We start from the raw sequence: 27,628 nt of genomic DNA, 5'->3' as shown, positions 1-27,628 counted from the left end.
GCGGAAAACGTCGAAATTTCAGAGGTCAAAATCGTGGATTCAACCGAAATAACGGTTCAAATCAGGGAAATTCAAATTATGGCAGTTCAAACAGTAACACAAATTTTAGAGGAAATGGTAGCAACCGTGGATATGGCCAATACTCTCGTGGAAATTCTCGCGGTAGAGGTCACCAGGGCAACAGAACTGAACACACGATCAGACTGGTCCAGGGAAACTCGAGCGGCCCGTCAAACGACGGGGCACCAAGCAACCAACTCGATTTATACCAAACACGTTAGATGAATACAAGGTGTTTCAAATAAACCCTTCACATTCTGACTACGTATCGATCAAATGTAACAATGTGAATCCAACGACAATATTTTTAATTGACACAGAGGCCCACGTGTCTCTAATAAAATTAAATTCAATATCTCAAGACCAAATTTACGACAAAAATGACGTAATTACTCTTAAGGGGATTTCTGACAATCCAATACCGACCTTGGGGTCCTTCAATCTAAATTTCAATTTTAATAGTACCATAATTCAACATAAATTCCATATAGTTAAGAATGATTTTCCAATTCCATCGCACGGTGTGATTGGAAAAGACTTTATAAAACGACACAAATGTCTTATTGATTACGGCGATATAACATTAACAATACGGCAAGACAATAAATCACCGATAATTCTAAAAATAAAATCCGAAGTTTTGCCGGGTTTATCTGCATTGCCTCCACGGCAGGAAATATTCCGAATATTCCATATCACTGCAGACAAATTCCAAAGAATCATCCAACCACAGGAAATCACAGATAATGTAGCACATACGAACCAGAAGTATGGATTCGTGTGCTAAACACAAATGATCATTTAACACTAATTGACACAACTAAGATTAAATCCGAAGATTTTTCAAATTTCGATATTTTTGATCCATCATCAGAACATTCACACAAAACAGTTACACACAAATCAAAATTATCAAAAATCCTTGAGACAAAAATACCAAACCATGCATATGAAAATTTACATCCATCATGTATGGAATTTGAAGATGTTTTTCATGTAGAGGGTGATATGCCAACTACAAATAATTTCTATACTGCAAAACTAAATTTTTCTGATAAAACTCCAATTTACACAAAACAATATCGCCTTCCGGCAACAAATAGAGAAGAAATACGACGACAAGTTCAACAATTGTATGAGCATGATCTCATTGAAATGAGCACATCTCCTTACAATAGCCCTCTGATAGTAGTCCCAAAGAAATACACAGATTTACACAGTGGTTATCATCAGATACCACTTGATGAAAAATCAAGACCAGCAACAGCATTTAGCTGCGATGGCGGATTTTACCAATGGAAAGTCCTGCCATTCGGTTTGTCTACAGCACCATCTAGTTTTAGTCGAATGATGACTTTAGCATTTTCTGGATTGGGACCAGAACGTGCATTTATTTATATGGACGATATTATTGTGATCGGTTATACAGAAAAACAACATCTTAAAAATATAAAAAGCATTTTCGAAACAAGTCGAAAATATTGTTTAAAGCTTAATCCATTAAAATGTGACTTTTTTCGAAATGAGGTTACGTTTTTGGGACACGTTTGCAATGCAAATGGTTTAAGCCCAAACCCAGAAAAAAAAAGAAGTGATTCAAAAATATCCCGTCCCAACGGACAAAAGGGGAGTCAAGCGCTTTGTAGCTATGGCGAACTATTATAGACGTTTCATTCATAATTTTTTTAAATTGACAAAACCACTGACTAAACTGAATAGGAAAAGAGTAAAATTTATGTGGACTCAAGAGTGCCAAAGCACTTTTGAACATATCAAAAAAATACTTTGTAACGCACCAATTTTAGCATACCCAGACTTTGCTAAAGAATTTCGAATAACAGTAGATGCAAGTGATATAGCTTGTGGAGCTGTGTTATCTCAAATTCAAAATGGAAGTGACAAGCCAATTATGTTTATTTCGCGCACTTTTAAGAAGGGCGAACGAAATAAAGCTATTATCGAAAAGGAATTAATCGCAATACATTTCGCAATAACGACTTTACGTCCTTATATTTATGGTACAAAATTTTTGGTATACTCAGATCATAAATCACTCATATATCTCTACAGCCTCAAAAGTCCAACATCTAGATTAGCTAGATTAAGATTAGATCTCGAAGAATACGACTTTACAGTTGAGCACATCAAGGGTAAAGATAATGTGGTGGCAGATGCTCTATCTAGAATAGACATCACTGATCTCAAAGACACATATACAGACAGTCAGATCTTAATAACGAGTAAACAGAACAAAACAAATGTACAAAAGATTAGAAATGTGAGATGTTCAAACATGATATTAGCCATTACGAGGGCTCAGTCAAAACAAACTTTAAATACAACGTCCACAAATATACCGGATTCATTTGATGAATCACCACACAAAGTTAATGCCATTGAAAATGTAAGCATTAATCAGAAAAAGGTTGCAAAAATACGAGTCACAAATATAAAAATTAAAAATGGCGCGATGAGCAATATAGCTCTAACAATATATGCAAAACACAAAAAGTTATGTCATATTGAAATGGATCAAGCCAACGAAAGATTGACGTTACAATCAATCCTTTTGAAAATTGAAAGCTTGACCAGTAAATACAATATAAACAAAGTAGAATGGCCACTCTACGACAGAGTCTTTGAATTCTGTAGTTTAAATGATTTTAAATCAGTTGCAAACCAAACGTTAAAAAATCTAACAATTTATTTAACAAAAGCGCCCAAAACAGTAACAGACATAGAAGAAAAAGAGAAAATTATGAATTTTTATCATGAAAATGAGCTATTTGGCGGCCATTGTGGCACCAAAAGAATGTACTCAAAAATAAAAGATGACTATTTTTGGAGGCACATGTCGAAAGACATTGCCAGATTTGTACGAAATTGCCATAAGTGCAAATTGTGTAAGCCAAACACAAGACATAAGGAGGCTTTGACACTTACGCCAACGCCATTAGAACCTTTGGACATAGTGCACTATGCATGCAGGTCGATACAATCGGCCCACTACCCAAATCGAACAATGGAAACATCTATGCAGTTACACTGATAGATGAATTTTCTAAATGGCTAACAATAATTCCGATTACTGATAAAAGCGCTAAATCTGTCGCAAAAGCAATATTCGAAAAATTTATCCTGGTACATGGCCCGATGAAACAGATAAAATCTGATATGGGCACGAAATACAAGAATTCGATGATCAAAGAACTATGTTCATTACTAAAAATAGATCAAAGGTTTTCTACTGCCTATCACCACGAAACCGTGGGCGGCATAGAAAGAAGCCACCGTACTCTAAACGAGTATCTTAGAATTTACTTAAATGGAAAACTTGAAAATTGGGACGAATTTGCCCATTATTTTCAGTTTAACTACAACATTTCCAAAAATACGACGTTGGGTTATAAATATAGCCCATATGAAGTATTCCATATGCGAAAAAGCAACATGCCAAAACATATATTCAACGACCAAATCGACATACTCTACAATACCGAAGACTATATCAAAGAATGCAAAATAAAATTACAAACTGTTTATGACCAAACTACGAATTTCATAAACAGAATCAAAGACAAAAATAAAAAACAATACGATAAGAAATTAAATATAAGTAAATTTAAAATAGGGGATAGAATTAAGATAATTAAACAGCCATATGAGAAGTTTAAACACATCTCAGATGGCCCATATATCATTAGGGGTGAAAACCACCCTAATGTAATTATAGAATTAAATAATGGAAAATTCTATGAGATAAATAAGAATCGAATTTTACACTATTAAGTTTCCAAATTTTATATCGTTTTATTCCAATTCAAGCGAATATCTTTTATATATATAAGACATATATCCAAGTATTCATATACATTTACGTACTTAATTTTTCAGATTCATAAGAACAAAAAGACAAAAAAATATAAAAATAAATTTAAAAAATAACAGAACCAAAAAAAAATAGTAAAAGCGAAAAAAATATCGGATCAAAATGTCTTATTTAAACAATTTTGTAAACTAAAGGGGAGGCAAGCTAGCAAATCCAACCCTCAAAATTACTCTCAGAATTGTTAAAATCAACACATTTAATAAAAATTAAATATAGGAGAGGAATAAAATAAAATAGAAATCTAAGCTAACAAAATTGTCAAATAACGCCATTCCAAAAGGGAAGGTGTAGCGCATGGCTTAGCGCATAATGCAAGCGGTCATGCGCACCAACTAATACCGAATATGCAAATAAAGAGAACAGTTCTATTCTACACTTGATCCAAACAAGTTGTTCTATATACTTTGTCCCCACAGTGAAACACATGGCATAGTGATAAAGGCAAGTACCACATTATAGATAGCTAAATCATAATTTACAATGTGGAGCCATTGGACATTTGAAAAATATTTGTCGTAACAAAGTTCATTTCATTGATAATAATGTTAAATTTATTAACGCAAATTCGGGTCATTTTGAGAAATATTCTAATAATTTTTTCGATTCTATATATAGCATCACTGCAGTTGACGAGCAAGACGAATTTGATTATTCCGTGTACGCAGTTGATGAAAAAAATGAACAGACGAATCGAAGCAATTATTATGAGCTACCAGTATTTGTGAATGGAGTCAGGTTGTCTACTCAATGCGATACTGGGGCGCCTTGTTCATTGATGTCTGTGAACATATTTGACCAATTTTTTGATAGAAGTTCTTTGCAGTTGTGTTCGACACCTTTCACTGGTTATGGAGGTGATTTGATTGACATTTTGGGTGAATTTAAGGTATGTGTCAATTTCGATGGACAAAACGTATTTGGCAAGTTTGTAGTTACAAAGACCAATCGACCAACTTTGTTGGGTCGTGATTTTCTTCGTTCATTTGGATTTGAACTATTGCAAAGACCACCCATTCAGTCAAAATCTCATTCTACGGTAAATTTTGTCAATTCAAACAATGAGATTATTAATCAAATAAAGAATGAATTTGCCGAAGTTTTTAGCAGTAGCTTGGGAAAGTAGAATATTTCCAAAGTTTCTTTGCAGTAGAATATTTCCAAATCTCAAGTGAAGCCGTTTCTATATTTTGTAAGCCAAGACCTGTTCCATTGGCATGGCGAGTCACTGTTAAGAAACAGTTAAATGAATTGGTACAAAAGGGCATGTTGATACCTGTCGATAATGCTGATTGGGGTACACCTTTAGTCATAATACCAAAGCCTAATGGTGAATTACGTATTTGTGGCGACTACAAAGTAACAATAAATCGATTTTTAATCGATTACAAGTATCCATTACCGCGAATTGATCAAATTTTTGCATCAATGCAAGGTGGTATAGTATTTACTAAACTAGACATGTCGAGTGCATATAACCAACTAGTTTTGGATGATGAAGCGCAAAATTTGTGCACATGGAGCACTCATAAAGGAACTTTCCGCATGACTAGATTACCATTTGGCGTAAAACCAGCCGCAGCTATTTTTCAAAAGACAGTTGAAAAATTTATTAAGAAAATTCTCTAATGTTTTTTGTTACCAAGACGATATCGTCGTAACAGGTACGAATTTTTCAGATCATTTGAAAACGCTGAAACAAGTTTCTTACAAGATTCTTACGGCAGGGTTTAAATTAAATATAAAAAAATGTGAATTTTTTAAAGAGAAAATTTCTTATCTGGGGTTTGACATCACCAAGGAAGGTCTAACTAAAAACAAGGATCGCATTAAATCAGTACTAAATGCACCAAGACCACAAGACATTTCTGAATTGAGAGCATTTATTGGTATGGTTAACCACCACTCAAAATTCATTGAAAACTTTGCACAGAAAATGTCATCTTTGTACAATTTGTTACAAAAGGATGTCGAATTTACATGGACAAAAGAATGCCATATAGCTTTCGAGCTAGGGGAAAATGACTCGTTGTAAGTTCATAAGTATCTGTAAGTTTCACAAGTTCGCGTAAGTTCTCTTGAGTTCTATATACATTTTTGTAAGTTCGTCCAAGTTTTACGTAAGTTCCTATAGATAACTAGTAAGTTTTTGAACGTCAATTGAAAATCGCAGAATGTTGTAAATGGTAATAAATGTTAGTCATGTTGAATCAGATAGAAAATAATTTGTATAAATATGTCGAGCAGGTTTTCGGTGAAAAAATACCAAGAAATATAAATTCGTCTAATCAGACGTCACTTTTGAAAGAGTCGGTTTTGATAGTGAATAATTAGTAATAAGTATGAGTGTTGAGAGCGATGCTTCAATATCAAAATCAGGTCTTTTAAGGATGATATCCAATTTACTAATTGAATTGGTATTTTATTTTAAAATACGTTCTACTTTTTTATTCAAATTATTTGCAGCGTGAGATGTAATTAAAAAAAAGTTGACCAGTGTTGTGTCATTTGACTACTACATGTGCGACTGTTTCGGCATGTTGACGCATATCGAACTTACAGCAGTGTGTTAATGTATATGGACAAAGCGTAATTTCGTAAAAATTCTCATAAGTAGCGTGCGATTTCATAAGTTCGTCTAAGTTTTGGTAAGTTTTTCGTACAATTCTATAGGTTTCGTCGAACTTATAAGTAGTCATTTTCCCCTAGCTTTCGAGCTAATGAAAACAGAAATCTGTTCAGACAAGGTATTAGTTCATTTTAATCCAGATTTACCGATAATATTATCGACCGATGCATGTAATACAGCATTATCTGGAGTTTTGTCAAATCGATACAATGAGGGCAAAAAACCAATTGCATACGTATCGAGAGCGCTAAATAGTGCAGAAAGAAACTACAGTACCATAGAGAAAGAAGCACTAGCTATCGTATTTAGTGTGATCAAATTGAAACAGTATTTATTGGGAATGCATTTCATTCTTCAAACTGATCACAGGCCATTAATCACAATATTCGGTGAAAATAAAGGAATTCCAATAATGGCAGCAGCTAGAATGCAAAGATGGGCGTTCATTTTGTCCGGATTCAATTACACTATTGAATACATTAAAGGTTCTTTAAATGATGCTGATAGTTTATCACGCATTGGACAATACGGAACAGCTGATACAAGATATGAAAGCAATTACATAAACTATGTTGGTTTTACCAATGTTCTACAGTTGAATTTTTCAACAGTCGCGAAATTTTTACGACAAGATCCGATTTTATCGAAAGTTATGGATTGCATTAACAATGGCACAGTAGAACAATTAAAAAGAGACGAGTTTAAATCATTTCGTTTGAAATCAAATGAATTGACAGTTGAGTCGGGATGCATTTTATGGGGCTATAGAACAGTCATTCCCAAGAAATTGCAACAAAATGTACTGAATGAGTTGCATTTGTCTCACTTTGGTGTAGTTAAAACTAAGGCTTTGGCAAGGTCTTATGTATATTGGCCAAATCTTGACAAAGATATTGAGAATTTAATCAAAAGATGTGAATCATGTCAATTAGCTCGATCAAGTCCAGAAAAGAGCGAATTGATTCCTTGGAAACCAACTGATTCAGCTTGGAAACGAATTCATATTGATTATGCAGGTCCAGTACATGGTTTTTATTTACTCATTGTTGTCGATTCCTATTCAAAATGGATCGAGGTGTTTAAAACAAAACAAATGACTACGTCATTTATAATAAGCAAATTAAGAGAGACATTTTCTAGATACGGTTTAATTGACACACTGGTCAGTGGTCAGCGACAATGGTACACAATTCACTTCGTACGAATTCAAAAATGTTGTCAAAGAAAATGGAATAAAATTCATTCTCATCGCACCAGGCAATCCATCTTCTATGGAACAAGCAGAGAATACTGTCAAAACTGTAAAAAAAATCTCTTATTGCTTCGCTAAGACAAAATAAACCATCAAATTTTGAGGTTGTCTTGGGACGATTTTTGTTTGATTATCGAATCACAAAACATTGCACAACAAATGAAACACCTGCGAAACTAATGCTCAATAAAGAACTAAAGACTCGATTTAGTTTATTACGACCGCCATTAACAAGGGAAATTATTAAAACAAAACAGCAAGTTGCTATTAAAAATTTCAAAGGCAAACGTAGCGTAGATTTTAACGAAGGTCAAAAAGTATTGGTAAGAAATTACAAAAACCCTAACAAGGCTGGTTGGTCAAAAGCCATAATAAAAAAGAAAATAGGTCCACGAAATTACACATGTTTACTCATCCACGATAATCGTGATATCAAACGTCACACAAATCAAATCATTGACAATGAGACGGTTGAGGTTGTTGAACTCAGCAAAGATGATTCTTTGACACAGGTTGAAAATGAACAAGCACCAGATTTAGTAGAGAGAGATGATGTGTCCGACATAAATGTTGATAGTTCGGACGATGCTGACGCATTCATGGATGCCAACGAATCTATTCCAGATGTCGTTGAAAGACCCGCTAAAAGAGATTCATCCAAGCGAGCAAAAGAGAAAATCACTAAACAATATAAAGGCCATAGCAATCGGAATAATCGAAGACGTCGAGCACGTACACTTCTCTTCATTCCATTTGTTATTAAAAATCATATTCATTTAATTCATTATTATTGTTCATTGATTCAAAGTCATTTATTGCAACGACCCGCTAAATTATTTATAAACTTAATACTTAATTAATTTGGATAGCAAAATCAATTTGATAATTTGAATTATGTACGAACAATTTAGATTTAAGCTATTTTGCAAAGACCAATTCATAATATTTACTTTGGTAGCAAACAGAAAATATCTAATATAATAACGCTTTAATTTTGATATAATAAACATCTTTAGGAGAGAGTTGTTAAGTATTAGACAATTAGTATGCATTGGCAACACTAATAGTATTTGACATTTAATGTCTTGGCCGTAGTATAGTAACAAACACTGTCATAGTCATAAGAACATATTTAATAAAGTCTTCTTGATCCGACCACCAAGCACGATACATCACATTTAACCACTTGGGAGAAACAATTCTAAACAAATGTTTGTAAAAACAACGACAATATTAATCATTTTTTTAATTTTATGTTACAATTTGGCCATTGGAGTCTGTTCTTCTTTTTGTAGAATTTTATAGAATAAAACATTTGTATAAGATCTAATAGAGATATAATATCTCAGATATTTTATGCGTCTTCTTTTATTGAAGATGAACATTTGGCAAATTTCGTAAAATCTATTTTCATATTTTCAATAATTAAAATTGATAAGTTGGTTGGTTAATGTTTTAATCTGAAGAAAAAACAAAAATCACACTCTTCTTATTAAAATACAAAAATCGTCAAAATGAGAAAATTTAAGCAAATATATTGTTTTCATCCAAGTTAACATTGTAAAAGAAACTTGCTCATGTAAGATAATTTAATTGGAATTGTAATTGAATTTTCGGAATAGAAATCCAATTAGAAACGCAATCAAAAAACTTTCTAAATTAATATGCAAAACAATAATGACGTTGTCGAATACAATTTTTCGAACGAAAGGGTGATTTTTTGCAAATCATTATAATACATGAAATATTCCCCTTCGATAGATTGTTCGCAGGCCTACCTATCCGTCACATTATGTTTGTATACAGGGTGGGCCAGAATAACTGAAGGGTTTTTACTTAACATTCTTACGACTGTACAATGACTTTTAATTCACCCGGTCTTGCACCACTATGTTTCTTGATCCTTAGCCTAACTATTATGATAATGCGTATTTTGATTCATTGTTTATTTGAGACGCAATAGCAATGGATGTGAAACGTCAACTCATCTTAAATTTGAACAAACGCGGTTTTCGAAACATTGATATTTTCCGACAGCTACAAAACTAACAGGTTTGCATGACATTTATTGAACGTACTATCAAACGATACAAGGAACGTGGAACTGTCGACATACAAAAGAAACCCGGGAGAAAAAGATCCGTTCGTACAAAAGCACTCATCAAACAAGTCAAAGCCAAAATTCGCCGAAATCGCCAAAGAAGTGCCAGAAAGCTGGCTCAAGAGCACAATATTAGCCGGTCTTCGATGCGACGTGTTTTAAAAGAAGACTTAAACACGACACCTTTCAAAAAAGCCGTTGACAGGGTCTTACGATCAAAAATATGCAAGCCAGAAAACAAAAATGCAAAGAACTGTTGCGCCGCCACGCCGGATCGTTTTTTCGGATGAAAAGTTGTTCTTGCTACAGCCAAGTCTCAATGCACAAAATGATCGTGTGTGCAATAGACATTCCTGAACACGAAAAGACCGTTGAACGTTTTCAGAATGTTCCAAAATTGATGGTTTGGGGCGCATTTTCGGCCGATCGAAAAAGATTCATAGAAAAAGACGTAAAAATCAACGCTAGATTTTATAAACAAGAAATATTGTGCAAAAACTTGTTGCCACAAGCTAAGAGAATTGTTTCGAAACGAACCATGGGTGTTTCAGTAGGATGGCGCACTTGCACACCGAGCTAAAACAGTGCAACAGTGGTTACGAACAAATTTGGCCGATTTCATTGACAAAGATTCATGGCCGCCATCGTCTCCCGACTTAAACCCATTGGATTTTTTTGTTTGGGGCTACATGACATCGAAGCTCAATAGTCTAAAGATTACGAAGGTTACCAATTTTAACACATTCAAAAAGAAAATCGTAAAGATTTGGAACGATATTCCCATGAATGAAATTCGTGCCGCGTGCGACTCGTTTTCAACACGTCTGAAGCTGGTAATCAAACAAAACTGTGCAAGAATCAAATCCAAAGGCTAAATCTAAAATTTTATGTTAAATCCTACTAGAAAAAAATATATATTTCATTTTATTCAAAAATGTGTTTTCTAGAGCCAAAAATACACCCTTCAGTTATTCTGGCCCACCCTGTATAAAATATATTTCGTTGTTTCGAATTGAGTGCGAAATGTCGATCATTTTTCGTTGCTTTACAATTGAAAATCTACATATCTTTCTTTTAACGCGTCATCTCACAATTCATTGGAGTCTTTGAACTGAAGATGCAATCACAAACACCTCATCTTTATCTTTGTAGGATTCGAATGAAATTCAATTGGAAAAAGCAATTAATGAAAATACACATCAACGCAAAATGGATTTTGTAATTGGTAAAAGCATGCCTCAAATGGAAAATGTTGGGTCAATTTCTATATTTTGTGTTATTTTATGTTTTTTTTTTTACTTTTCACATCAATGCGACCATTTCGACTAATTTTTATTGAGCACAATTTTATTATTCAAAGTGAATGCAGAAAATAGCAATAAAGTTAATGGGACATTTAGAAGAACGAAAAATGTCAATGTTTTCATTTTTGATGCATTTTATTAGAATGTGTCCATCCTCTTTTGACTGAAGTTGAATTCTGAACCATAGGGCACTGGACTAATAATTCAATTTAAAAATATCAAACGAAATGAAGAAATACAAAAAGGAAGTATTATTCGAGAAATCAATAATACAAAAACACCAAACGTCCTGTTCGATTTCACATAGAACAACTTGGAAACTTTTTATTTTCTGTTAAAAACCGTATTCAATCGTATAAATGGAATAAATAAATGAATCGTACTGATAGGTAGTTAGAATCGCGTCAAGGCATAATAATAATGAAAATTTCATTCCAAAAAAGAATTTTAAGGGCCTTTTGCACAAGATTTTCTATGAATAAAATCAACATTTAATAATATTGTAACTTTCTAAATTGACAATTTGATTCAGTGAATGAACGTTCCATTTCAATTCAAAAAATTATGTTTTTTTTAATTCTCACAGACTTTATTTGAACCCTTTTTCAGTACACGCGGTAGTTATACTATACACTACACGCGGTTGATATACTAGTCAAATGTCAAATCTATGTATTAAGAACTTAAATTGCGTTAGAACAACTTTCCTTTGTAGAATTTATTTTTTTCGCCGAAAATTTATTAATTGTCATTAATTGATAACAATCGAACATAAAAATAATAAAATGAGAATTGATTGAATACAAATACAAAGACGTGACATAGTCTATAGTCTTGGTATTTTTTTATGTCTAGAAGGGAATAGTGTCATCAATTGCCTTTATGTGACACGAGCAACTTCATTTTCCGATGAATTTCTATGAATTTCGTAAAATTGAAAGAACAGAACACTGAACAGGTCTAATTATGTAAACACGTTCACTATCGTTAATAAAGAAGAAAAATTAATGATTTTGTTCGCTTCGTCCATGATATCATAATTCAAACAACATTTGATTAAGGTCATTGGAACATGGAGTCATGATATCCGCGCTACAGTCAGTATAGTCTAATTGATACAATTACTACTCGTAGCCATCACGCTAAAACACTGCTGATTTCATGTCAATAATAATACACAATAACAAACATTCTTAATACAAACATTTATAAGCGTATTTTCTTCCCATTTATCTCTGCGGTTGGTTAAACGGGAGACGTTCGTTGAAAATGTTGAAATATATTTAAAGTAGCATAGTCCCTGATTAGTTGTCCCATTAATAAGAATTACAAATACTCTTTTTTTCTTTGTTTACTACTCAAAAATCGTTAATTTGCCCCCATTGGCAAACAAAATTTTTTCATCATTTTGCTTTTTGGCAAGTTATTTCTACACGCGCGACTTGTCAATTGCTCGATCTTCAACCCGGTATATTTTCATATATTTTACACACAAATATCCGCTTCAAGTAGCATGCAAGCGCAACGTTCATTGTCAACCAAAAAAGAGCCCTAATCGAGGGTAAGAACGGTTTTTAATCGTTTTATAATTTTCAACAATTTCGACGCTATTATTTCATACAATTGTACATCTGTCGGCAATTTGATGTTTGGCGGATGGCTTCGTGCAATATTGAACGTGGACAGAATTAATGTAGCAAAAGAAATATATAATAAATACGTGTGTACTTTAAGTCTCAAATGCTCATTAACGAGAAAATGCAGCCAAAGTGTCATTTTATTTCAGTATAAATATGAATATGTTCATGTTGTATCGTATTATGCGTTCAACAGAATAATAATACAAAATAATTGAGATAAACGATCACTAACAGAAAAAAGTGTAATAAAAAGACATTATTATCAATTATGTACGAACATTATTTAGTATCGTAAATTCTTTGTCTATTTTCAGATAATTACTATATTTCTTTTTTTTTCTTCGAAAGTTATTCAGCGGCCGCTGATCCAGAGCAGCTGCTTACCTTATGAATCATATATCCTCAATTCATTGGTTTTTTGTTGAATTATCTCCTTTACTTTGAGTCCACAAGAGCCACATACTGCGGACGTGCAAAATTAACACTGTAAAGTGTTTCTATTTTTTTTGCTTTTCTTTCTTCATTTCTTTATCTATTAGAGTTAACATAAAAATTAATTGCACAACTGAAAAATCACACCCCAAGTGGAAACGTATTTGACTATATTAACTTATTTGAACAAAGAATTATAAAGAAATCGTTAAACGTGGATGTGACCACTTTTTGTTCGTCGCTTGTTTGATCTCTCATCATTTGTTGGATGGAAATTTTGAAAAAATGCAGAATCAAGAGGCTCAAGAAAGAGAGGAAGAGAAAAAGCGAAAATTTGCTACTTCCTTGACTTCCATCATATGCAATGGGCTATGTAAATACGCAAATGAAATGCATTCAAATAAACATAATGTTACTTTAATGAAACAAAAAAAAAGAAGAGGGACGAATTAAGGACCACACCGAACGATTGATGTGCGACTTTGGTTTGAGTGAGACCACAGTCAAAGAAAACCTTTGTTTATTTTTCATTTATATGTGTAAAAAGAGAGAGAGAGAAAGAGGCAAGACAACAACCACACTATTGAAATGATTGACCAAAGCGAAAATGTGAATGGGAGAATTGTACGACGTGGATATCACAAAATTCGGTTGGATTTAAATAGCGCAGAAGTTTAAAAACTCCGTTGACTTTCGTTGACCAGACAAACGAAGATAATCAGAGTAGCATTTCCTCGTGACAAATATTCAAAGCAAATTCAACGGCAATGATGCTTGGAAGATCACTATACAAAGTTTCAATTTGCATAAAAACTGAAGAACACTTTTTGTAATAAGTAAACTACCCATTGCTAAAACAAAGACCAATTTAATTAGAATAAAAGGACGAGAATATGAATATCACTTCTGGGAAATTTTTATCAGAGAATTGGAAATAGAAAAAAAACAACAATAGCTATACAACCATTTTTGGCATTCGAAAGAAAAACGCTTTTGCTATTTTATATTACAGCTATGTGCATAAATAGGAAGAAAGATCGAAAACAAACGGCGTAATTTATATTTTTGAATTGAAAATGTGACAGAGTATTGGGCTTACACTCTCCAGCAAGTCACTTTCGAGTATCTTATTGAAACCTATACTATTTTTTGTGCATAATTTGTGCATGTCAAATATTCCTTCGGATCGGTCGTACAGTGCAAAAATGCATCAAAATCGATTTGACGCAAGGGGCGAAGCAGTACTAGATTCAATTCTATCAATTCCATTCAATTCCACTGAATTCTGTTCAATTCCAAATTAAATTCTAGTCCGTGTGTTTTAACGTTTTAAATTCTAGTCCGTGTCCTCATTTACTTCAGCAAATTTTAGGTAATGTGATTTTTTTGATTCTGATTGAACCAGGCGATACAAAAAATTGACCAGAATTTGAGAATTGAAGAAAAAAAATTATTTATTTTTTTTGTCATTTTTTACGATTTTTCACCATCGTATGAAAAACACAGAAGACCACTGAAATGGCATGAGTTACGTCCGTACATATTTTGTATTTGCCATTTCAGCGGTCTTCCGTGTTTTTCATACAAGTCTTCCCAGATGGTGAAAAATCAAGAGGTGTAATGCGCTCAATAAGCGTAATGCTTTGTTTGCCGAACTTCGTATAGACAGTGCCATCTATATATAGAATGGGATATTATTTCACAAGTTTGAGAATGAGCGCATATGTTATTCCAAAAATTGTTGAAAAATGATTTAATAAATTGTTTCATTTTTTTGTTTTGAAAGTGAAGTTAGCACAATTAGCATTAGATAATTTCTATTTAAAAAAATATAAATTTATATGCGTTTTAATTTAACTTAAAAAGCCTCGGGTGTAGAGTGTGTAGCTCTTGTAGAAATGATTTCGTTAAAATCTCCATACGTAAACTCATAAGTGTGAGTGTGACATTTGACAGATAGATACAAAACGTAATGTTATTGTTCTCTTACATACTTGTCATACACTCGTGCGAATTATTCTGTTCTGTTAAGTTCGTTTATTCCGTTCATTTATTTTATTTATATTCTTAATCTCGCAATCACATCGCAAAATTGCGTAAAAATGGCAGATTCTATTAACAGTTTTATTGATCTTGACACCGGCTGTATAAAATATCCTGATGGAGACTTTACTTTTATATTAAACTTTATTTTGTTTAGTTCGCCAAAAGATAGAGTGAGGGCGTTAGTGTGACAGATTTCATACAAAAAAGCTACTGTATTAGAGATCTTGAAAAATCGTGAAAAACGAAAAAAATATTATTATTTTTTTTTCAATTCTCAAAGCCGGTCAATTTTTTGTATCGCCCGGTTCAATCAGAATGAAAAAAATCACATTCTTTAACATCCAAATCACGCTTGGCGAATAATACACGCAAGTGTCATTTTGCTGCTGTATTGCGACTTTATATGAATTTCTCTTTGTAATACCTAAAATTTGCTGAAGTAAATGAGTTAAAATACACACGGACTAGAATCTAATTTGGAATTGAACAGAATTGAGTGGAATTGAATGGAATTGAAAGAATTTAATCTAGTACTGCTTCGACCCTTTATTTGACGTCAATTTCCCCACACAAATTCACCACTTTTTTTTAAATAATTGGAAAAATAAAAAAATTTCTTTACCATTTTTTTGAGCATAATTTGTGCATAACAAATCCACATCGTACCGAATTTGTGCATGCAGGGGTAGTTCAGTAGTCGACTTGAGCAATATTCTCCAAAATCACTCAATGAGCGAAAATCGATTCGGATTAAATTTCTTAGAATTTTTTGGAATTATCGGAGTACTAGATTGAATTATAAGAATTACGAAAGTGAAGTAGTTTGCCCCTTGACAAATTCACATCGCACCGAATTTGTGCTTGCAGGGGTAGCTCAGTGGTCCACTTCGCTAATATTCCCCAAAATCACTCAATGAACGAAAATCGATTCGGATTAAAGAAGCCATAAGAAAACCATTGATTTATTGCCTAAAACGATAAAAAATAAAATTCACATATAGTTGGCGCTGCATTCTATGCAAACTTGTTTTCCGTTGCAACGGACTAAGTGGAAAATATACGCTTATTACATAGAATGTAGCGCCAACTATATGTGAATTATATTTTTTATCGTTTTAGGCAATAAATCTATGGTTTTCTTATGGCTTCTTTAATCCGAATCGATTTTCGCTCATTGGGTGATTTTAGAGAATATTGCTCAAGTCGACTACTGAACTACCCCTGCATGCACAAATTCGGTGCGATGTGGATTTGTTATGCAACAATGATGCACAAAATATTACCACTGAGAAATTTCAAGAAATTTAATCCGTTTTGAATTTCGCTCATTGAGTGATTTTGGAGAATATTAGTGAAGTGGACCACTGAGCATGCACAAATTCGGTGCGATGTGAATTTGTTATGCACAAAAAAATTATAAAGAATTTTTTTTATTTTTCCAATTATTTAAAAAAAAAGTGGTGAATTTGTGTGGGGAAATTGACGTCAAATCGATTTTGATACATTTTTTGCAGTGTACGACCGATCCGAAGGAATATTTGACATGCACAAATTATGCACAAAAAAATGGCACAACATTTTTTCCGATTTTTTGGCCATAGAAAAATGTTGAATTGCATCCAAAACCGAAATTCACCACAAAATATAAAGCTGAATAACTCATCAGCCATTTATGCACAAATTCTAAAAATGCATGCACAAATTCGTACAAATTATGCACAAAAAAATGGTATAGGTTTCAATAAGATACTCGAAAGTGACTTGCTGGAGAGTGTAAGCCAGAGTATTGGAAAAATAAAATTTAAAATGAGAAAAACGATGGCGACGAAGGTAAACCAAATGTATGGAATTGATTGAAGTTATTTCTTTTGTGCGTTCTTCAATTGTATATATATATATGCGATGTTATTGTGGCTGTATAAAACGCGTATGTGTGTAAGATTCTCTGATTCTTTTCTAGCTGTAATCCATTTGAAATTCCAATGATTTCATTACAAACTCACTTACTTAGCCATTAGCATTTGATGTGTTTTGAGCTATGCGAAAGAACAATGTGAACAGAGAGGTCCAACGGATAACGTAAGAAAGGGAGAAAAATCAAAGAAAGGGATCAGATAAAAATTAACAAAGTTAATGAAGTCGAAATTTATTTCACGTTCCGTTTCGAACTGCCATCAACGGTAAAACGTCGCGCGCTGCGCACCGCGCGCCTACTATACAAAGCTCATTTTCTTGATTTTGTTTTTGTACCTCCTTCATCATTTGGCATTCGCGAAGCGAGCATTTAAATTCATACACATTATTCACATCATTATGGCCGTATCTGCGGTTAATTCAATTGAATAAAATGAAATGAAATGAGAATGAATAAAAAATGTAAAAAAAACACACACATTTACAAACATGCATACATATCAAAAACACATTTATGCAGGCACATACAAATACTCGAAAACCGACCAGGGCAAGCATTAAAGATTGTTGGGTGCTGTTGCTTCATCTCCATATGCCTTCGCTCGTGAATATGAATAAAGTGTTTCGAGTTAATGTTGTATTAAACATATTCCAAATTCAATCTTAATGATTGATTATTGCATATCGCATATATTCTTTATCATGTTTATCTTATTAATGCAGCGCAACGTCAAATAATATCGAATTTAGTTCTAAAAGTGGTACGCATTCACATATTCCTTAAAAAGGAAATTATGGAGACGAACGAGGCCTCTGAAAGCAGTTAATCAAAATACAAAATTCGCAAATCAATTTAATATTGCTAATCGAAAAGAGTAAGAGAGAGAGAGAAACAACTGAACGACCAAATGTGCATTTGCTTACGAAATGCACGAACGACGCTTGATGTTGGCTTTTTAACAAAACCTGTACAAAATATATACAAGACACATACCATAGGTTCATTATTCATTCGAACACTTAATTTTATTACAAGAGAGAAGGTTTTTAAATTATTTGAAGCGTTAATTGCTGTTCTTCGGCTTCTAGCCCGCCGGCCAAACCATAACACAACCCAGCACATTGAAATTCGACGCAAACAACGATTCTTGTCTGCATATATCTGTTGTAAATTATCGAAATTTCATTTCATTCGCATTTTGTGCGAGTCTTTGATTTCTAATTTTCCATACATAGCAACTGACTAGGGCTCCAAAGGGTCGGACTAACCTCCTCTCCGTAAAATTTTAAAATACTCTCCTTGGATCATCAACTTCAGACGCTATCATATTATACAAGTGGATGGCTCTAAGAAGAGACGCATTGCGAATGGTTTACATTAATGCCATCTGTTGGCTTGGAGAGATGGGAGAGATTGTGACATTTTTGACGTAATGTATTTTACGTATTCATGTTTTTGGCAAGTCATTTGTCAATTTGGAACGTCCTGTTTCAATATCAATCAAATCACCAACCCATTTGTTAGGTTACATAAAATATTTAAAAACAAACATAAAACAATACACAGCTTTTGGTAAAAAACAAAATAAAGAGATAAAATAAACTTAAAGAATAAATTACTGATAAAAAATATATCAGTCTAATATTTATTTCTCACCATTTTTATAACGCTATTTACAGCGACTTCAAAATGCGAAAAATGACGAAATGTCATAAATCTAAATTGACAAATGACTTGTCAAAAACATGAATACGTAAAATACATTACGTAAATTTGGTTGGAGACGTCGGAGAAAAATAATATTTCATCATTTTCATCATAAAAAAAAATATAGTTTTGTTCAAAAATTCAAATAAAATCAAATTTAAAAAAAATATTATTATTGGATTATTTTTTATTGGATTAAATAAATAATAAATATGTGCATTTGTGTTACGTTACATAGAGCAAATTTGTTTACATGCTAGAGATGTAAATTTAGTTGAGGGATGTCAGGTATGATGGCGCTGATTAGCGAGACTCGCATAAAAAAGTCTCCAATCTCATATATGTGTCATCCACGTGATATTATATGCTATATTTGTTTTATTTTTTCGACATTTTTAACTAAAACATTAAATGTTAGGTTTTGATGGACTTCTGGAGTCGAGCACTTGGTGTTTATGATTAACATATATATAATCATCACATGATGGGTATCATTAATATTGCCATATTGTGTGTAACTTGCATGTATTGTCTGGTTTACCAAATCATATTGTCTGGTTTACCAATTCATATATATAGATGAACTTTTTTTAACTAATTTATTTTGTGTTCTCAAACCAGGTAAAAAATGGCCTGTTCATATAAAGTTGCATAATATATATTTAAAGTGCATTTTCCACTCAATACCAAAATCAAAAATTACAATGGGTTAAAATTAAAAATTTAAGGATTGTGATTTGAGTTGAGAACCGTTCTCATGAAAATGAAAATCGAAAACAATATCATCGGAAAATATAAGATCGCCTTGGGGGTTCTAATTCACACATTGTACATAGTACATACGTTTTTACATGCTTATATGAATCAATTAGAATGTTCGAGTCTTTTTCTTAAATATTTTCTTCGACATTTTGTATTGCTGTTGCATTTTTATTTCTTTGTATGTTTCATTTTAATATTTTGAAGAATTGTAAAAATAGAAATATGATTTGATTTCAGTTGAAGTCAGATTATAGTCAGCGACATTAATGAAAAAAAGAAGCGTTTCGAAAATTCTAACTGATTCATATATACATACGCCCATGTATACCATGTGCATAAGAGAATAAGCACTCACAGAAGACGTCAATTGTAATATTTGCGAACTCTGGTGGTGATTTACTAAATTACCACCATTACAATGTGTGGCATGGTGATTTTTGTATGTATTGTATTTGCTTTGCTGAGCAATATTACTATCGCTCAACGCAGTGTTGGTGGTAATACTGTACAGCGCTGTCACAGCAAAGCAAATACAATACATACAAAAATCACCATGCCGCACATTGTAAATGGTGGTAATTTAGTAAATTACTACCAGAGTTCACAAATATTACAATTGACGCCTTCTGTGAGCATGGTTTGCGCTCGTCGTCGACGGAATAATCTGAACTGAATATTGAAAGTTGAAAAGAAAATCGATTTAATTAATATCATAAAATTTGTGGTATTCAAGTGGGAGTAGATGAAAAAGAAACTAATGATAAACATCGATGTAATGGAAAAGGTTGAATAAAATACAAAAAAGAAAAGGAGAACTTGTTATTATTGTTAGTCTTTTAATACTGAAATTCTCTCTGTCGGAATGATAAATGTGAACCAAAATGAATTTGTGTGAGAGATAGAAAAGGAAGAGTGAACGAACGGGTGAGGAAGCAAGCGCGCAAATCCAATGATTGTATGAGTGTGTTTTTGTGCATATATGTATGTCTGTATTTCCAATAGCAGCAATATTGGAAACATGAGTGTATGAAAATACACGGCATATATTAAAACATGTTGCATCGTTAATGAAAACATGAAATGAATCGAATTGGTAGGATCAAATAAACAAAGCTGATGCAATGTTCGACAAGAGATAGATATTATTGTACCGATATTATAACCGTCGCCAGCAGTATGTACTGGTCTTGTGAATGGGCGATTTCCGTTTGTCCATCGATTGAACTTTCGATTTGCATTGACCGAAAGATTTATTTGAATCCTTCTTCTTGAATTGCTTGTTCACTTTATTTTCTTTGGCTTATTGCTACCTTGCCAAATGAACAAACGCATAAAATGAAATACCTGCATAACATAAGAATGTATGTAACACATCTAAAAATCATGTAATTTCTCTAAACAACAGTTTTTGTTTCACGTTTATTATCATTATTCTTCAGTGAATTTTTCTGATGAGTTGATGCTGAATAGAATTTAATGAACATAGCATAGATAAACTTACCTCTGATTTGAGCTTTCTAAGTGGTGATAACACTGGTGCTAAAGATGAGCATGATGATTGTGACAATTGATCTTCATCATGATGTGATGTTTGCTGTTTTGGGCTGTCCACTTCGACATCGTCAGTCGATTGTTTACGCTTTGTTGCGATCGATTTTCGTGGTTGATGAATGTGATGTTGTTGTAAGTATTGTGACATTGATTCAAATTTACCAGATTGCTCATGAATTTTTCGAACGCCCTGCTGCATAAGTGACATTATTTTTGGAGTTGGTGATGTCGAAACGGATCGTTTGATAGCCTGATGATGATATGTGTCAAATTCATGTACTTCGCATGGCATTGCTGCGCTAAGCATACTTGTTGTTGCATCACCAGCACCTGAACTGCTATTTGTTTCAGTTTCTTCAATACCTTCGGCCATATCAGACTTTCATCCTGAGACAGCGTCTAGAAAATACGATTCAGAAGAAAAGAAAAAAAATATCAAAACATTTTTTTTTAATTTGAAGCAATTTTTTTTTTTTTTTTTCAAATATTAAATTAGGAATTTGTTCGACACTCTCTTAAAACGAATAAACGATTTTTGTTCTTAACACAATCGTTTTTGAACATAATCGTTTCATTCTTTATTAAAGAATCTTCAATGTGGTTTTTCATATTAGCACGAATGTTTTTCAAATCCAAAAACAACATACATATGTAAAATATACATTTATTTTGATTGATGACGGTTAAAATTCTCATTATTATTTTTGCAAACAGTGCATACGCTGCACAGTATTAAAAAAATGGTTACTGTCCAAATCATTTTGTGCGAGCCCGGTGATGATGGTGATGATAATGATTGAAAATATTTTCAGATGTAATCAACTCTCGGAAGTATTTCTTTGCTCGTTTTCAAACTACAATTAGCAATTTTCGAGCAATGGCTATGTTGAAAAAACGATTATTCGCTGTGTAATTTTTTTCACTTCATACCTTCATGTTAAAGATAACGCCAAACATGACTTTGTTTTGAAGTTTTATATAAAAATGAAAAGAAGAAAAAACTGAGCTACTTAAACTGCACAACAAACCAATTAATCAACATGCAAGTGAGTTTGAAGCAATATTCGTCCATTATTTTTTTCATTTGTAAATATTTAAAAATAAATAATTAAAAAACAAATCATCAAAAATAAATTATATAAAACTGATATTTGTCAAATTTTGAGCATTTGAATAATAATGAACGCCCGGTAACAAATACGGAACATTATTTGAGTACATGCATTAGCAGATTTCAAATTCGACGCACGAAAAGAAGACGTATTTTACATACCACGCGCTTTTACATGTGACTGAGAAAAATATATGCCCATAATGATGTTTGAAAACCGAGAACATAAGAGTAAATGAGATATTATGGGAACACAATTGATCGGCTGAGAATAAAAGTGACTTTAAGTTTTTTTAAACCGTCTCCATCTTATTTAAATCCTATACAAATTATGAGACACTTTTAAGATTTTTTCTGCTTAAAGTCTCTTATATTACCAGCCGTACAATTGAAGTAGTGAGGAGGATTGCTAATTTAGTTGTTATAAAATATTTCGTTTATTATTACATTAACAATGCCAATGTTTAGTTTAATATGAATATTCTAGGTGTATTTCTCTTCAACATTATCTTCGTGACTATTCTTATGTTTTTTTAATATAAAAGCACTGTTATCGGTGTTTATGAAATTCGCTATACAGACTTTTGCTTTCAACTGATTAATCTAAATTGTAATTGTTAGACATGCTATTTCGCATATATCCACACACAGAGAAAAAATGTGGTATTTTTAATTCAATTTTGGTAGATTTAATATAAAATCAACCAACAACGAATCAAATTCACCATTTTTGACATCTCCACAAAAAAAAACACCTAACCTCAATATGAGACGATTGACATAAAATTCAGTTTATCCGAAGTCTCATTTATTTTTGGATAAATTTTAGTAAACAATTTTGTTTTTTCAATTTTTTTGTGCGTTTTACCGAGTCTCCGAGAGTTTCATATAAGCCTGCCATGTAACAGCAGAAATACAGTCGAAAACATGACAAACATATTTTTCACTTTTTGTGTGCATTATACCGAGTCTCCGAGAGTTTCATATAAGCCTGCCATGTAACAGCAGAAATACAGTCGAAAACTCGACAAAAATATTTTTCACTTTTTGTGTGCATTATACCGAGTCTCCGAGAGTTTCGTATAAGCCTGCCATGTAACAGCAGAAAAGACAGTTGAAAATACGAAAAAAAATTTTTTCGTGTTTTCGACTGTCTTTTTTCTGCTACATGGCAAGCTTATATGAAACCCTCGGTATAATGCACAAAAATATTGAATTTTTTTTTACATATTTTCAACTGTCTTTTCTGCTGCTATATGGCGTGCTTATATGAAACTCTCGGAGACTCGGTATAACGCACAAAAAAAAATTTGTTTACTAAAATTTATCCAAAAATGAATGAGACTTCGGATAAACTGAATTTTATGTCAAATCGTCTCATATTGAGGTTAGGTATCTTTTGTGTGTCTGAGGCATATTTTTCAAAAGTGACTATTTATACATGCATCCATATGTTCAAGATCTGTGTACACTTTCCCATATAAATTAGCGTTACAGAAGTGTGTACACATTTCATATAGTTTAACGTTTCACTTTCCCCATTGGGGTTGAATAAGTTTCCATACTCTCTCTTTTTTCTCTTTCTTTTTCTGTGTATATGATATAGGGTGGGAATGAAAGAGAGAGAGAGAGAGAGAGAGAGAGAGCGAATGAGAAAAAAGCAAAATCGCCTAAGCGACCTACGACAAAATTTTGTGTGGTCAAGAACCATATATCGTTGTTGTTGTGTTTCCTTTCGTTACCCTTATCAATTCACACTGGACATATGGCAAGTGCGAATTGATTTGTTCTTCAAAAAGATACACAACAACAACGATTTGTGGTTCACGCAATGTGCAATGTGCGAGCGTGTTTACACACATTTTATTCCAAAATCATGTATGAACATTTTTCGCTCTCCTGGCCACAATTTTGATCGGATCGAAATTTTATACTTTGATGCAGATGGATACCGTCAATACCTTTCCAACGGTATGCTTAAAATTCGATCCGATAAAAATTGTGGCCAGGAGGGGTACAAAACTTTTGATGTTTGCGTATTTATAATCAGATAGTTCTCAACGAATTCTATCAATTCCAGCAATAATTGGTTGATAATAGAGCAAGTAATGGAGGTTTAACCTTACTTTTCAGCACCAAATTCTCGAATAATGGTTCTAAATAACGTTCCAAAGAAGATCCTACCATACAAACACCTCTTTATCAAAGTTCGGGTTGTCGACGTCTCTAGCCTTATAGTAGTGCCCTAACATAATCAATGCAAAAGAAAACACTTGCATTTGATTCATGGTTCGATTTGGCGATGAATGTTTCACTATCCAAAATGATGATTCTTTCAGTGCAACATGCTATAGGGTGAAGTAATCTCCCAATTCTTGACACCCTTTGGAACTTTTTCGTAACTTATTTTGCTCATTCCTAATGATCGTGTCTAAGTCTATTGTTTTGGTTCACATTTGGATGTGCTGTAACCATAAGAATCACCCATCTGCGACATGACAGTGTATTGCAAAAAGTGACATGGTGGCGCCATGTACAACATGGTGGTGAAAGAACAAATTTTCATGTAAGAGCATGTACGACCACATTATTGATGTTAGTTGTTATCAACTTGGATGAAATAATTTGTGGTCGCAAATGCAAAATGTGCGTGGTCGCAAAGAGTGATCATAAAATTTATCTATTTTCAAAAATAAAATGTTTACAATTAGAAATATTCCTTGCGATTTCATCATTTTTGTATTTAAAATTTATTTCGTTTAAAAAAAAGTAGAAGAAAAAACAAATCGTCTATCACAGTGTGGTCGCAAATACGTTGTGTTGTCGCACATGCAAAGTTTGTTCTTTCACCACTATATTACAGGTACATGGCGCCACCATGTCACTTTTTTCATGTCGGGGGGATGGAATCACCAAAAATGAATTTTTGCTTGGCCAACCCGGTTTTCGGTACTTGATGACAATTTTGAAGGGTTTGAGCATTTAAATTGGAAATACAACCGTACTTTTAGCTTTCTCTAGAATCTTTATATTCATACTAAGTCCATGAAACACGATACATGGTTCGAAGAGAGATTGGTTCATCTTTAGACACATGCAGAATTTGTTTTGAACTTAACTTTGTTATGTATTGCGTTGTAATAAATGTATCAATTTGTGCCAATGTTTATGCAACAGATGTTATTCCTTATGTCAAACATCAGTAGAACAAAAATATAGTTCGCACCAAGATGCGTACATTGTGTATGTGACTCGGCTCATTACGCTCATTTTAAATCAGATGTGGAATATTATATGGAATATTATATGGAATATTTATGATTGCGAATGTATTTTACAGCTATGTTTTAAAACGTTTAATGGGCCGCGATGCCTCGACTTTGTAGATTGTTTGTGCGATTCTGTGTGCATTATTTTGTTGTTCTGAGTTTATTTGTTTGTTGTTATTGTTAATATCACGTTCCTTTCATTCATGTCAAATCGAAAAAATCTCTAAAAAAAATCCATTTCATAAATGTATAGAATTTAAGCATTTTATATTTAAATTCTGGTCAGTTCTGCACATATTCTTAATGTTTTCTTTTTCACAATACATTTCATTTTTGCTTGAGAGCTCTCAATGTTCCGTATAGTGCTTGGTACATATTTACATTTTGCAGTAACACATTACAATTGTAACGAAGCATTACAGTAATGTCATTACAATTTTAACGTTAGATTTTAGCATTACCAGTAATAGCTATTGCTATTCTTATAACCTTACTGACAATGCTTCGTTACAATAATAATGTGTTACTCAACGCTACGGGTAATGTTATAAATCTAACATTAATATTGAGACTTTTCAATTCAACTTTAAGTTGAAAATATATTTACAATGGATGGCGTCTGTGTCTGCTCTAAGCTTATCATTGAAATTGATTGATTTGATTTTTTTGTTATTTTATGCAAATTTCATCATTTTTGGTTTTGTTTTGAAAAAATGTTTATACATATCGGGAAAAAAATAATTCTTGAACTATATTGTTCAAGAATTTCCGAAAAATGAACGATAATTTATACTTTTAGCACTTCGGTGAAGCAAGAGGCCAGCTAACCAGTCACTTCAATAAATTTAATATTTTTTGAGAATATAATGAGCAACCATGAAACTAAGTAGATTCAATAATTTGTCATTTGTTCGACTTAAAATCATCGATGCAGTCATTGCTAATTTTGTTATACGTATATACTTAGTTTTTGGCCATATCTTTTAAATATTGAAGTCATCGGCTGTCTTTTCGACCCGTCCGAAATGATTTGGGAACATAATATATAAATTTTTGTTCGTTTTTCAGGATAATATTTTAGTACGAGCCAATGAAATGATTCCGTTATGCTGTTGGTATTTTATAAGCGTAGTTTCACCTTTTACAGATACATGCACGTATTTTGCATTTCAAATAGCTATTTTTGATACAGCGTTTCTCAGAAATTCTTTCCAGTCTCTAACAAGTTTTTTTAATTTATAAAAAGTATATCTGTGAATTAATTCAAATTTTTGATTTAAATAGAATTAAAAAATTAAACGAAAATAAATAAAGATTCGCTTTTGGTCAACACGACTCAACAGTTCCAATCATATACGTTCAACTCAATCTTAAGGGGTGAGGTCTTTTGAAACGCCCTATATATGTGCGAATTATTCAGTTTTTAGCGATTGTTTCACTTTTTTTTATTTTCTCATTTTCCATTGTATCGATTGTATAATTTTTCGAATTATTTGGTTAGTGTATGAATAGATAGACATTATATGAGCACATTGACATCAGTGAACCAAAAACAAAATACGAATTTAAAGAATCAAGGAAAAAGACAACAACACACATACAAAAAAAAGAAATACATACTAATTATTAATTGCTTTTGCTAATTACTGGTTGGATATTTGACGACGTTTAAATTACCTTCTCCGCATGTTATTAATTCTCGGTGTGCCCTTTTTGTTTTTAACTCTTTCTCAATTTTTTTTGTGATTCACTTCAATACATTTAAACATTTGGTATTTTTGCTTTGTACTAAAGGGTGTTTTTTAAGTGGTTGAAATACTGACTGATCATTGAATCCGTATGAAATTCATGAAATTTGGCCAAAATTCTTTCTGATTTACAAATATGCGATATAGGTTTTATTTCAATTTAAAAAAAAACATCTTCAAAAACATCCATTATGAAAACAATAAATAAAAATGTC

General features: G+C 32.6%; 1 protein-coding gene across 1 annotated transcript in view; it reads right to left on the bottom strand.

The window, feature by feature from the left end:
- The window catches only part of LOC116336838, a 61,457-nt gene that overhangs the window by 17,402 nt on the left and 16,427 nt on the right, over positions 1–27,628 (bottom strand). The window contains exon 3 of the mRNA XM_031760989.1: positions 21,236–21,684. Within this exon, the coding sequence (XP_031616849.1) occupies positions 21,236–21,658 (423 nt within the window). The 5' untranslated portion in view covers positions 21,659–21,684. The remainder of the gene's footprint in view (positions 1–21,235; positions 21,685–27,628) is intronic.

This window comes from Contarinia nasturtii, unplaced genomic scaffold (assembly GCF_009176525.2).
Source record: "Contarinia nasturtii isolate CC-2019 unplaced genomic scaffold, AAFC_CNas_1.1 Cnas_scaffold_187, whole genome shotgun sequence".
NCBI lineage: Eukaryota > Metazoa > Arthropoda > Insecta > Diptera > Cecidomyiidae > Contarinia > Contarinia nasturtii.
This window is presented reverse-complemented; position numbering and strand designations above follow the sequence as displayed.